Source organism: Belonocnema kinseyi, chromosome 2 (assembly GCF_010883055.1).
Source record: "Belonocnema kinseyi isolate 2016_QV_RU_SX_M_011 chromosome 2, B_treatae_v1, whole genome shotgun sequence".
Taxonomy (NCBI): Eukaryota; Metazoa; Arthropoda; class Insecta; order Hymenoptera; family Cynipidae; genus Belonocnema; species Belonocnema kinseyi.
Window position 1 is genome coordinate 38,597,118 of NC_046658.1, and position 15,061 is coordinate 38,612,178.

At 32.4% G+C, this 15,061-nt stretch overlaps 1 protein-coding gene across 1 annotated transcript in view; it reads right to left on the minus strand.

Moving 5' to 3' along the window:
- Positions 1-9,642, minus strand: part of LOC117167267 — a 96,131-nt gene extending 86,489 nt beyond the window's left edge. The window contains exon 1 of the mRNA XM_033352073.1: positions 9,364-9,642. Within this exon, the coding sequence (XP_033207964.1) occupies positions 9,364-9,589 (226 nt within the window). The 5' untranslated portion in view covers positions 9,590-9,642. The remainder of the gene's footprint in view (positions 1-9,363) is intronic.
- Positions 9,643-15,061: the final 5,419 nt, after the last annotated feature.

A 15,061-nucleotide genomic window follows, 5' to 3' on the forward strand; every position in this document is an offset into this window, starting at 1 on the left:
TTATTGGTTGAGAATTTAACAACTTTATTGAAAATTTATTTTTTCGATTAAAAATTATTTTTTTTATCTGAAAATGTAACTATTCTAGGATTGATTAAAAATGAATCGTTTTTATCTGGAAATTAAACTATTCAATTTTTGGTTGAAACTTTATCCTGTACATTGTATTAGTTAAAACATCAATTATTAGGTAGTAAATTAATTTAATTTGTTAAAAAGCAAACTTTTTAGTTGAAAATTGATATATTTTGTTAATTAGATTTTTTTCCTAAAACTAAGAAAATTGCAAAATAAAAAATTTCCTTAAAATCTTACGGATTCGTTTTTTTTTTAATTTTTAAAATGTTTTCAAATGCTCACTTAAAATTTGTTTGTCAAAATAAAAATTTTTTTCAATGTTCTTGGCAATCACAACAGTTTTTGTTATTCGTTTTAAATACTGTACAATTCTCGAAAAGCTTAATTTTTTTTTAAATCTGCAAAAGTCTAAATCGTGTTTCAAATTATTTGTAATAATTGTAAGTCTTACATTAATTCTGAATCTTTTTTTTAATTAAAATTGTAGCATTTAAACTTAAAATTTAGCTCATTACAAATTTAACAATTCAAGGCTTTCTATTTCGAACCATTCTGTTCAAATTTGTATTATTATTTAACAGTTGTTTGTAATGGATTGTTTTAAATGAACGGTCAAATATTGCTGATAATTAACGAAATTTTTCTTTTTTTAATTAAAAAATTTCAAATTGAATGGGTTAAAAATAAAAATTTTTTAGACTGAAATAATATTTCAAGTCATAATCAAAAACAAATAAATTAATTTTCTGACAAATAATTGGTGTTTTAACTAATACAATTTACAGGATAAAGTTTAACCAAAATGAAATAGTTCCATTTCCAGATAAAAGCTGTGATAAAAAATTGAATTGGACAAGGAAAAAACGAATTTTCAACAAAATTGTTAAATTTTAAAGGGAAAAGGTGAATTTTTGACCAAGAAGATTAATGTTCTATAAAAAAAAACGATTTTCAAACTTACCAATATATACGATTAATTTTTAATCATTCCTATAATAGTGACATTTTCAGATAAAGATAAATAATTTTAAACGGAAAAAATTTATTTTCAACAAAGTTGTTGAATTGTCAACTAACCAGATGAATTTTCGACCAAGAAAATTAATGATCTACAAAAAAAGACAAATTTCAAACAAAATACATGAATTTTCAACGAAATTATTTAATTTTAAAGTCAAAAAGACGAATTATCTACAAAAAGTTGAATTTATTAAGCGAAAAATATGAGTTTTCAATCAAAGAGTTAAACTTTCAACCAAATAGTTAAATTTTCAACCATAATTATAAAACCTTATTAAAAAAAACGTATTTTTTTTACAAAGTAGTTCTACTCTTAGTGAAATAATCGAATTTTAAACCCAAGAAGACGTATAGTTTCTATTTTAACCAAACAATTGCATTTTTGTTCAAAAATGATAAATTTTCACCCAAAAGATTAAATTTCTACTAAAAAAAGTGAATTTAATTTTAATAATTTTTTTAATTTTAAAGTCAAAAAGAGTATTATCCACAAAAAAGCTGAATTTTTAATCTAATTTAAAGGCAAATAGTTGAATTTTCAACTATAATTATGAATCCTTTATAAGAAAAAATTAATTTTTTTTACTAAGTAGTTCAACCTTAAGTGAATAATCAAATTTTCCATCCAAAAATTATGGTTTTAATTTTTAACAATATAGTTGCATTTACAACAAAACGACTTTGCAACCAAAAAAGATTTACAGTTGATAATTCAACCGAAAAATGTAATTTTGAATCAAAAATTATACATTTTCCATAAAGCAATTTAATTTCTACAAAGAAAGACGAATTGTTAACAAAATACATGATTTTTTAACCAAAAATGGTATAGATTAATTCTCAGTTTGAAAAATGTATTTTCAACGAAAGAGATGAACTTTCAAATAAAAGAAATAAAAATTTTAACAAAGTAGTTGAACTTTTGATAGAAAAGAGGACTTTTTTTACAAAATAGTTACATCTTCAACAAATAATAAATTTTTTAATCAAATAATTGAGTTTTTGTCCAAACGAGATGAATTCCAAAATCACCAATTTCTTTAATTTCTTTCAAATGCGGATCAAGATTTAAATAAGACTATTATAATATAACCTAATTATAATATTATCATTAAGAATATATATATAATAGTATTAATATTTATATAATTTATATTTTATACTTGAAGTAACGTAACCTCAAAATACACGCATTAAAGAGGCGCGCAAGTATTCAAATCGTGAGAATCGCCAGCCCAGCATCGAAATCTGGAAATATTAAAATCCCAATCTCTTCATTTTATTTCAAAGCAGATAGAGATATAAATAGAACCGCCGAAGTGTTCCGACGGGCAATCGTGCACCTTCGAGTTTTCAAATTCAGAAGAGGAGAAATAGATTGCGCGCGCAACCCAGGCATTTATATCGTCTCCTACCATGTTCACACGGAAATAGACGTGTCATAGCATTGGTCTACGTCTCGTTTCAGATCTGGGATCACTGCACCTCACTCCGCTAGTCTAAGTTCAATATCAATCAGGTTTAAGTGCCTTGTATCTTAAACTATTTTTTTAACTCCAATGTTTCAATAAATAATTTGTAGTAGCTGCTTTTGTTTTTACTTTCAGGTTTTTACTGAAGAAGATTAGTAGAACTATAATCATTCGATTCTTTTTTTAAGCTGGAAAATTAAATTTAAATTGAAATATTTATACACTTACAATAGATCTGAGAGTAATAAATCCATTACATTTTTGAGCCTCAGAACTTGGAAAGAAATCACAAATTAAATTAATGTTTAAATTAAACATTTATTTATTAAAATTGAATTTAATGAAATTGAAATATTTTCATCAAGCATTTGTAAATCAACCTGTTCATATAAAATGCGTAAAACGAAAAATAGAACAAAAATATATTCCTATATTTATTAGCCCTGGCTTACCAGCGTAACATCTTGACTGACATTTTGTCAACAGAATCCAAGCGATGCATTAGCGTAATTAGCTATAGCGTCGACATAGGCTTAGGTTTTATGTCGTTTAGGTAGTTAGGGTTCGAATTCCACGAGGGTGCGATTTTTCATAGCGTTTAAGCGTTCGATTAAGTTTGTAAATGACCGAACGTGTAAAATTGCATGATTTCACAAATAAATTGAATGCAGTTATTAAAAATAAAACATTTTTTTTGTAAATTTATCATTATATTACAATCATCTGTTTCGAGCTGTTGTAATGGAATGTCTACCGACGATTCTATTCTAGGGCATAACTGTGACTTTTGCTTGTTGATGCAAGAGATTTATAATGCGAAACTATCATTTTTCCTCCCAGAAGGAGCAAGGTTTACTAACCGAAAGTGTAACCTCTACTCTTGTGAGACACGCGCGCAGTGTACAATGCGAGCTGTATCTAGCGCTCTCTACAAAGTAGGGATTACTGGGTGACATTGTTAAATTATCACTCATCCCCGTTCGATCTGGATACGGATTTAAAATTTCATAGAGTAAATCTTGCACTTTGATTCAGTGACGTTCGCTAATTTCTCACAAAGTGTAAAAATTACTCTGTGGTTGCTCGAAAGGCTCCGTTACTGCCCCACAGAGTAATATTTCATCACTTTTCCGAGTATATCTTACAGCGTACCTTTTTCCATGTAAATAGTCATTGAACTATTTTTTAATAAATAATTTAAAATATTTGGATTAAATTTGTTTGATTAAAATTAATAATTTTCTATCGGAACTATCGTTCGTCTATCGGTTAATGCTGATTCATAATCGCTCCTGAATGGGTCCGAGAAAAAAATTACGTGGCCGATTAAAAAAGTTGATTTCTCATTCAATTCTCACTCTAACCTATGGGCGGCTATCTGGAATGCCAGTGACAGATACGCAATTCAGAAAACCTCAAAACCCATTCAAATGCAAGTGAATGGATTTTTATTTCCTGGGTATCTCAAAAGATAAAAAAAATCTTCATTTAATCCGATTCTTAAATACGGAAATTGTTTTTAATATTCTCGTACATTTATTATTCTTTTGAAATAAGTTTTTAAATATGCTGCTTAATAAATCATCACACATTATTATAATAATTATTATTAAAAAAGGATTGTAAATACGGCCTTTTTGGCCCCAGGAATCTAGACTTAGACAATAATTTTCTTTATGCATCAGATTCGAGATATAACCACAAAGAAAATACAAAAAATAAACTAATGAGATACAAAAAGAGGATTATAATATTGAAAATCACATTTAGGAACTTTAATTATTAATAAAAGAAGTATATAATTTAATAGAAATATACATTTTACTCTGAATGCTATGTTTTTTGTGCCTCCTATGTCTATCTTTTATATTTTATGACACTACTTATGACATGCGTTTTTTTACGAATGTTAATTTTGACACTGAAAAGGCAGTTAATCGAAATATACGATCTTTCGAGAAGCTCGCTAATATGAGACGAGATGAGATTTCATAAAAAAATCTGCCCGCTACGGGGGCACATTCTCATCGCGCGCGGCTCGCTTCGCTCGCAAGTTTGAGCCCGCCTGGGGCGCGCGACTATTAGTTCTCGCGCTTCGCGCTCGATGATGTATTTATCTCACGCTTCGCGCTCGATTATGTATTTACCTCGCGCTCGGTCTTTATATTTTCGCACATTCTTGCGCAAACATTTTAAAAATAAGATTCAAAACATCCCCCACTGTAATTTTGTGATCGTGAATTCTCTTTCGTTAAAAGAGCTTTGCTCAAGAGTTCTAGTGCACCTACGGCACGCGACTGATGGCAATCGCACTCCGCACTTGGTCTTTACATTTATACCGCATTCGTGGACACACCTTTTAAAATCAAAGGTCAACGGACATTCTCATCACGCAGTTCGTGCTTCGCATTCGATTTTGTCCAACGTGACAACTTTTCTACATTATACACAACACTTATATCAATTATAATTCAATTATAATCAAATATAATACATTTTTTATGTAACTCTGCCTGGGATTGATTATTAAAAAATTGCAAAATAAAGAGCAAGTTGTATTTATTATAATTATTTTCATATTTGTTTCTTATTTTGCATTAAATTGTATTCTAAGCTGCGCTAAAACATGTATCATTTCAATACATGGATATCATTAAAATTCATAACATGCATAAAAATTGAATCATACTAATTCTTATTTCCTTGTTTTTATAATTTTTTTTATTTTTAATCTTGTTTTTTACGATTGAATAAAAACTACTGCGCATCTGCATAGGGTCTAATACAATAAACTATATAGGGTCCTATGTAGGAGCCTGTGTCCTCTTTTCTGTGCTTTTTCCAAAAATTAAATTTTTTAATTTTTAATCTTATTTTTTACGATTAAAAAAAAAATCTACTCGTTCTCATCTAATCGTTCTGTCTCATTTTTTTCATAGCTTATGTCGAAAAGTGATTCATTATGAATTTGTAGTTCTTTCCAGGGCGCGCAATTTGAGCTTTTTAATTTTTTTCGTATCTTGCATAGTTTGACCAAAAAATGGAATTTTTGATTTTTCATTATTTTTGATACGATCAAATTTGGAATGTTTAACTTTTCGACCAAATTAAAAAAGTTGTTGTTATAATCCTGTAGGGCTTTCAAAAAGCAAAGTTTTTCTTTTTTTGACTTTTTTTCATATTATGCGTTGTTTGGCTTAAAATGTTCATTTCAGTTGTTTTTTTTTATTTGGAAAATGCTCTAACCCAGATAATTTTCTTTTTATAGAAAAAAGTCATGGGGATAAATTGTTTGAGTTTCTGAGTACTATGCACAACCGTACATAGAATTTTTAAATCTTGAAAAAATGTGCTTTCAAAAATTTTTGGTACGATCAAATTTGGAACTTTCAACATTTCGACCAAATTAAAATAGTTGTTATCATAATCTTGTAGGGCTTTTAAAAAGCAACGTTTATCTTCTTTTGACTTTTTTTCGTATCATGCGTTGTTTGGATTAAAATGTCGATTTTAGTTTGTTTTTTTGGATTTTGAAAATGCTGTAACTCTGTAAATTTTTTATTTTTCGAAAAAAGTCATTACAATAAATTGTTTAACTTTTTGAATACTATAAATAACCTGCAGAGAATTTTTGAATTTTGAAAAAAATGGTCTAGAAAATATTCAAAATGTGCCCACTTTTTGGATTTTCATCCAAAATGGCTGGCTAACGAACTTGACCTTTAGTTTAGGACACTTAACGAGTTTACCAAAGGGCAATCTAATAGATTAATTTTTATAAAAGTTATCGTGTTCACAGCAGACATAAACACAGAATACAAAAAGTCACATCCGTAAAAACCTGTTTTTCGGATTCAGGGGGTCTCAAAACGTGGACATTTGACAAAAACTGGGGGGCTCCAATTTTACACAAATCTAATATCTTCTCTGATGAAAATATAAAAAAGACGAGAGCTTTTCTCTTTGTTGCTCATTTCTCGTATTCCTCGCTCAAATGCAAAACTCACGGCGCCAAGCAGCCGAAAAATGTATTTGCCATGCATAGCCTTGATTAGGCAAGCTCGTTCGGGGATAAGGTAAGATTCCTTTGTACTATTGTACTAATCGGGTATCTACTGAATCATAGATCCATCTATAGCTTGTTTGTGCATGAAAAGTACGGCGCCCAAATGTCAACGTTTTTCTCAAAGCCACGATTTCAAATTAGTAGACACGATAACTCAAAACATCTCAAACCAACTCGAGTAAAAATTCTTCGACTTGGTTTCGACTTGAATTTCCCCCAATCAAGATATGCTCAAGTCGAAAATTTCGACTTCAACATGTCTCATTTTTGAGACGAAGCCAGATTTCAATTTATGTCTTGGAGAATATATTTAAATCTTGAGTTGAATTCTTATGACTTCAAGACGAGCGGTTTATAACTTTGAGGACATACCTGCCCGGACAAAAAGTTCATTCTGACTGTAATAATAACGAATCTCTGTAAATGATAAGATATATATTGAATCAATTCATTTACGGATTTTCATTTGTATTATATTTGTTTGGCTAAGATACCGAAAATGTTGTTTGTTTTTACGCATTTCTAACGGCTTAGGAAATCCTTAAAGAAAATTACAATTTTTATTTTTTTGAAGCACATTTTTTACATTCTAATCATTTATGATTGAGAAAGTATTAGAATTGTCGGAAATTTGACATCACACTTTTTCAACGGTTTTCCACGTTTCGAAACCCACTGAATCCGAAAATCAGGTTTTCACGATGGCGTCTGTCTGTCTGTCCGGCCGGCCGTTCGTCCGTAAACACGATAACTCTCGAAAAAATGAACGAATCAAATCCATATTTGGCACACTTTTTCCAGGTCCTAAAAGAAAGGATGAGTTCGTTAACCAGCCATTTTTGATAAAAATTCAAAAAGTGAGTGCATTTTGAAAATTTTTGGAGACCACTTTTTTCTGAATTTGAAAATTCTATGTACAAGTATTTATAGTGCTGAAAAGAACACACAATTTATCCTAATGACATTTTTCGATAAAAAGAAAATTCTCAGAGTTATAGCGTTTTCAAAATTTTTGTAATCAATCGAAAATCAAAATTTGAAGCCGAAAAACGCACGATATGAAAAAAAGTCAGGAGAAGAAAAATATTTCTTTTTGAAATCCCTACAAGATTATCATAACCAATGTTTGGGTTTTCTTCAAAAATCGAAAATTCAAATTTTAATTGCACAAAAAATAATGGAAAATAAAAAAATTCCATTTTGTGGACAAAACATGTAGGATACAAAAAAAGATGAATTAACATATTCTTGATAGGACGCGAACTTTTTGTTTTATTCGTGAAAAATAACGTTGAAAAAAGTAAAATAAAAAAATGTGTGGAAAAACGACGAAAGTTACGAGAAAAAAATCCAAAAAAACCTGTTTAAAAATGTATGTCGAAAATCGAGCGCGCAGCGCGATTGTCACGATGAGTATGTGCACCTCAAAACCTACAGAGCTTTGAGAAACTTAATCTTTGACTATACTTAATTAAGTAGACAATTCAGAATATGAAGACGCATTTAAATACTGCCATCTAAAAGAGATCTTTTTGATAAAGTTTTTTTCAAGCATTCCAAATGCAAAGAACAAATATCCGAGCGCGAAGCGCGAGGTAACCTATTACCGAGCGCGAAGCGCGAGATTCAACCGTCACGCACCCTAGGCGCGCTTAAACTTGTGAGCGAAGCGAGCTGCGCGCGTAGTGCGTGACGAGAGTGTGTCCGCGAGGCGGGCAGATTTTTAGGGGTATACTCGTTCAAGCCCAAAGATTCTGAAATTTCAAATTAAAACTACATAGTGTAATAATTACAAATCTTTCATTCATTAATTTTCAATCCTTCGCACCTGTTAACAGTCTCATTTCTGAGTCGAAAAAGGTTTGGCTTGAGACAAGTTTACGTCGACTTGGAATCAACATGCTGAGACCATAAAGGTAACACATTATCTTCTGTCTCGCCTCAGTTTTGAGACGTAGCCAGACGTCGACGTTTTGGATATGAACTCAAGACATCACCAAGTCGAACTCAAGTAAAAGAATTTTTATTCGCGAATTTACTTATTCTTGCATATCCAAGTGTTATTTTTCAGCGATCTACTTAGAACTGAAAAAAATGGTAATGATTTTGCTTAAACAAAAAGGGCAAAGTTTAGGGGCAAAAATGACATTCTCCACTTTTGGTTTACAGTTTTTTTTAAGTGTCTAGTTTTTCTTTTTTTAGTTCACCTATATTAGCTGTGAGTCTAATCTTTCTACATCTTTTTGTTTTTATGGTTTCAGACCATTTTTTTTAGAATTATCCTGTCAACAATTTTGCTTTTCGAAGCGGAGATGGTTTGATATCTTCCCTTATACCGACAATGTATGTAACTCTGCGAAACTAAACAATATATTTTTGAGTAATATGAGTTGATAAAATCAATCCTGAAATTATCTAAAAGATCCATTGTCGCGTCGTCTTTAAAATCATCCAACAAAATCAGTCTTATTTTCAGCCCTCCACACCAGACAACCTCCTAAAACTGTATGTAGGTCCCCTTCCCATTACCAAGTAATTGTGTGGGGGGTGTTAATATAGATTAGGGGAGAGGTACAAGGAAAATGTAAACCGCCAACGGGCACATCAGCAGATTACATTAAAACTAAAATTGAAAAAAAAAACATTTTGTGTTTAATCCACTTTATAAATAAATATTAAATATTATTATTCAACATTAAATATATTATGTTACACAGGTTGACTTACATCTTTGATCTCTAATAGTATTTCTTTTTAAATTTGGATTTCTCGTTCTCGGTCTTATATCTTTTTGCTGGGACACGTTAGAATTAGACTTTTCATTGGATTGCCAAAACCATTTTCTCTCCAACATCCTATCCTGACTTCGCCCATTACCATTCCACTCATTGAAATCTGCATACGCCCCAGATAAATATATTATACAAGACAAAATGAGAGTATTTCTCATCATAATGTGTTTTTTAAAAAGAACCAATTAAATTTAAAAATTACAATAATACGTCATAATGAAATATATTTGGTCACACTTTCATCAAATAAAAACATAAAGTGAAAAATGGTTCGTTTTGAAACTTCAACTTGAATAAAGTATTTTAAAATATTTCTCAAGCACAACGTGAACATTCGCCACGATATTTTCAAACTGACAGTTACACATCCCTACGTCTTTAATATATACTCTTGACACGTTTATATGGTCTGCTGACTTAGTCCAGCCGTAAACCAAGCGTAGATAAAATAGTCCCTCAAGACATGAAAAATCCGGGGAAAGTAGAGAAATTTGTTCAAAGAGCATGTATCGTAAAGTGCTCGGTTTTGTTCAGGTCTTCTGAGCCAAAACTACTTTCTTACTCTGTGAGGAGAGATTGAAAATTATGCCATTATCATTGTTTCTGCTTAATATACCATGATTATATTAGCGTTCCGAATAAAGGCTTTCGCTGGGAAATTTTTTGTAAACAAAAAAAAACATCAATATTATTCAATTGAGGGGGTACCCATTTTTGAAATCTGGTATACATCTTCGGTGAAATCCTTAGACATTTTTTAATCTTCAAAAACCCTTTAGACGCCCTAAAAATCAGTTTAAATCTTGTTCAGTCTCATAAAACCTTATAAAACTTCTTGAAGGATTTTAAGGTTGAAATCATTAAATTCTGCGGGTGCCTTTTTACAGAGCAGAATGTCAGTCAAAAAAAATCTGCCCGCTGCGTGGGCACATTCTCATCGCGTGCTATGCGCGTGGCTCGCTTTGTGCGTGATAATTTTGCGCTTGACGTCTTATTGATCTCGAACTGCACGCTCGGTTTTCATACTTCCCCCACCTTTGAGCTTGTATTCCATAACGTAAGAGCGCTCGGATTCCCTCTCCCAGGACCCCGTGCATGGACGAAACGCGGAACAGTTTCCGAAAATGACCAACTTGGGAAATTCACTGCACAAACAATATGACAATGTGCGGCTCGGCGGGCGACACAAGTTTTATTTAGGAATTTTTTGAAAGAAATTGATAGTTTTGTTACTAAAAATTAAAAATCGGAAATTTTCATTGTACCGAAATCACTGCAAATTGTTGCTAATATATGTAATACTACTTCATACTCATAATTAGATTCTTGCACGAATTTTTAAAACAATTTATTACTATTGTTAATTATATTCAATTTTGATAATGCTAGAAAGTTGCGTTTTTTTTTTAAATAACAACTTTTTGTCTAATTTCCAATTAGATGGAGGTGGATAATTATTTAAACCCGTGTGGAAAAATTGAGGGGGAAATCTAGGCGAGGCCTCGGCAGCCATGGATCCCTCCTGGCTGCCAGTATTAGCCCAGCACTGAATATCGCTACTGGCGCAGTACTGCCCAATCCGCAATTCACAATGCACCGTTCTCTCATACTCTAAATATATGAAATAAAGGTATTTAAAAACTAAATATGAACTGATTACGAATATTTTGATTTTAAATATTAATATTCCTATTTACAGTGAATACATATATTACATTTTTAAACATTATAATACAAATCAAATTTCTAACGCTACGGGTTATCGAATCTGTACATATATACTTTAATCTATCGCCTAGCAGTCGGGAGTCTTAACCATTGCGCTAAACCTACGATTTGAAACTCGATGAAAAAAACATCTTCACAAGTTACAGTTCAAAAAAGTTCAAGTACCATATTTTAAGCTCTCTTTTTCTAATTATTTATTATTATACTATGGGATATAAAACATTCGGAATTCTTTCTCACGAAATTATCAGTTCCTTTAAAAAAATGTATTTTACAAAAAATCAATTTACTCATTGAAAGTGATCAAATGTTTAACCTATCTATTAAAAAATGTCTGAAGCCACAAATCACTCGTGAAACAGGGCCCATATATTTGTCATACACTGCTTTGAGTTGTCAAGCGACGACGCTTCGCCGAGATTTTTGGCAAATAATTCATAATGTAAGTTAGCCGTGGGGTTTAGTTAGCCGTGGGGTTTAGTTAGCCGTGGGGCTTAGTTGTTAGGAATAAAATGCGTTAGTGCTTCAGGTGAGTTAGGTTCGAATTTCGCTGCAGCGATTCCGATTTTTCATAGCGATTTCGTATCTAGCAAATAAATTAAGTATATAATAATAAAAATAATAATCGTACGCGTTTTTCCGTATTTAATTGTATTTAATTTGTATATTGAATTCTGCCTTCTGATTCTTTCCATTTATTCAAACAAAAATATTAGTTACTACTATCGGCGAGAAAATTCGAGTCCTCTGACTTAGACGTTGAAAAAGTAACTGAAGAAAAAATGGTAGGTTAATAAAAGAGGTATCATTTTAAAGGTGCAAATGTTGTACGTTAATGAGCCGTAAAGTAATATTCCAGAAAATTGTTTGTACCTTACAGATCTGAAAATCTGATGAAAAGTAAGGAAATTTGATAGATTTTAAAAACAGTGAACTTTGAAGCATTCTTCTTTATTTAAAAAATAATAGGAAAAATCTGAAAAAATTCGTGGTGGTACTATAAACATTTCTGAAATATTTCCAGTTCTAACGAAGATAATGAAGTGATTTAAATTGAAGTTAGTTGAGCTATCTGTAATAATTTACAATTTGAAGGAAGTATGTGCTTATTATTGTCTTCGTGCAAATTGTGATATTTGAATTCAGTTTTTTATATGGGAAATCAAGTGCCAGGAACTAGCGTGGTGCCATTTTTTTCAGAGGATCGTCTTTGATTTTTCTCAGCCCGACCTACCCAACTTCTGCCTCCGAGCCTCACTCTGGCCTTCGAACCTTTTCCCTGTGGTGAGGAAAACCGACGACGATCCCCTGAAAAAACGGCATCACGCTGGCCTCTCGCACTGGCTTTCCTATATAAAAAAACTGACTTCAAATATCGCAGTTTGTATGAAGACAACAAGAAACACATACTTCCTTCAAATTTTAAATTATTACAGATAGCTTAACTAACTACCTCCATTTTTTTTCGATGGCAATCTGTTCAGAAATGTTTAAAGTATCACCATGAATTTTTTCAGATTTTTTCCAATCATTTTTTCAATAAAAAACTATGCTTCAAACTTTACTGTTTTTAAAAGCTTCCAAATTTCCATACTTTTCATCAGATTTTCAGATCTGTAATCTACAAACAATTTTTTGGAATATTATTTTTCGGCTCAATAATGTACAACATTTTCACCTTTAAAATGATACCTCTTTTACTATCCTACCATTTTTTCTTCACTTCCTTTTTCAACGTCAAAGCCAGAGGACTCGAATTTTCTCGCCGATAGTAGTAGCACGTCTGACTTGTATGACGGAGGCAAGAGTGTGGCCCAGAATCTGCTCCCTCTAGTCGATCAGACTGGCGGGAGAAATGATCAGACCAGACGAAAAACAGAATCTGCTGAATAAAGGAACCAGATTCTGGTATTTAGTTCAAACACTAGTAATTAATGTAGAAATTAATTAATGAATATTATTCCACGCTTCGCAGCATATTTCAAAAAAATATACAGGAGAGTACACGAATATGAGATATTCTCGTAATATGAATAAACGGGGTATCAGCTAAACTAAGAGACCCACTCTGTTGGTTCTGTCACTAACTTGCAGCCCTTGAAGAAAAAATAATTTCGTGGTATAGTCCATTTTTCATTGGGCTTTTAAAGATTATAGGCGAACTTTTTGTGAAATCGGTGGTGGTCAAGTTCTTGGAAGGGAATTCTTTAAACCCTATTTATTATTCAATAAATATGTATTTGGCAGTAAAGTTTGTCTAAAGTGATGGGGATTGAATAACTGAGTAGGAAAATATCGAGTGCAGAAGTTTTTCATTGTACAGGTCAGGCATAGTAAGTGCATAGTCGCACGGTGTGGTTCTCATAATATGAGATACCTGTGGTTATTAAAAACACTGTGGCTGCGCGGAGGAAATTGGTAACAAAAGTGTTTTTGACTACTGAAAAAACTAAATATATCTAAATAGCAGTAAATTTATGTTTCGTAAACATAGAATGAAGTTTTTCATTAAAAATAATACTTTATTTTGGATTTTATTAGCTATTTCCTGGGGTTCCTCATAATATGAGAATAGTTTGACGAGTTCGGAAAAAGCACTTTTTTACATTTTTTGTATTTTCAGCATAAACAAATTTTTATTAAAATTTTTTATTTGAGCTTCTTTTGACAAACTGGTATCTCATATTTGGGTACTCTCCTCTTCAAAAATTTTTGTCAGAAAATTCATTTTTCTTAAGCCGTTTTTTCCAAAATATATTTGCTATTTTACAATTAGTTGCCCTGCTATGAGTTCTTTGGGGGTAGTTTTCGTGGTTGTTCAGTTTTGTAGTATGGCGATGTGAGTGTTGTTTTGTGATCAACACGTGTTATGGTTCTCATCAATTTTCGATCTCCACATTTTTTCGAATTTTTGGAATTGAAGTACTACATATAAAGTATATTCAAGTATATTCAATTCTAATTATTATATATTATACAAATTACTTTAAAATGTAAGCTAATTTTCTTTTGTTAAAGCACCTTCGGCTTTAAATAACACATTATAATCACTCTGGGATACCGGGCGACTTTTCAGAGTACGCAGCCTCATCCTTGCATGCGGGGCTCCACAAGCATGGACGAACCCCTTCCCCTAGCTTCTCGTGGGAACAACTATGACAACATCAAACATAGTTGTAGTAAGTGCGGTTCAAAACAACAGAACACGTAGGGTTCCCGACAATGGATCGGCGGAACCTCGGGACCTTTAGGTGAACGAAGCGACTAAATCACGACTTGCTAGAGTTCTACGATGCGAGTGTGGCCCCTAAACAGGGATACATGGCGCGGCTGCATTCTCTGTGGTGCGAGAAACACCCGGAGCTATCGCACTTTTCGCAGCAACGTCTGCAAAGCCATGCCAAACTACTCCGAAAAAGGGGCTATGTAAGCGGAACGCCTACTCTACCACAGCTAGAACAAGCCGGCAACAGAGAAAGAGAGGCGACACTAAGACCAACCGGGGGCAGGCATCACATAAAGGAAGAGCGATGCTTTATGACCCAGAGAAACATCAACACCAAGGTTTCTCTCAAGCCTAAAGATCTGGCTGAAATGGATGACGAGCTTCGTGAAAATTTTCCGAAGAATCCGACCTCTGGGCTATCACTTATTGTGTGTATAATGCAGCGAGAGCTTTGGAAGATGCGAACCGTAAAACAAAACCAACGGTTGATCATAAGACCAAAAGACCAATGCATCAACTTGCCATAAAGATAGGGTGGGCACAACAGTACGCGTCCCGCATTCAGTGTGTGATTGACTACATCACATCTGGCAGGAATTTTGCCGCCAAGGTACGAAAGTTCGCGCGCGAACTCCGAACCCGTAATCACACACTTAAAAAGTCAAAGCTGCTGACCATC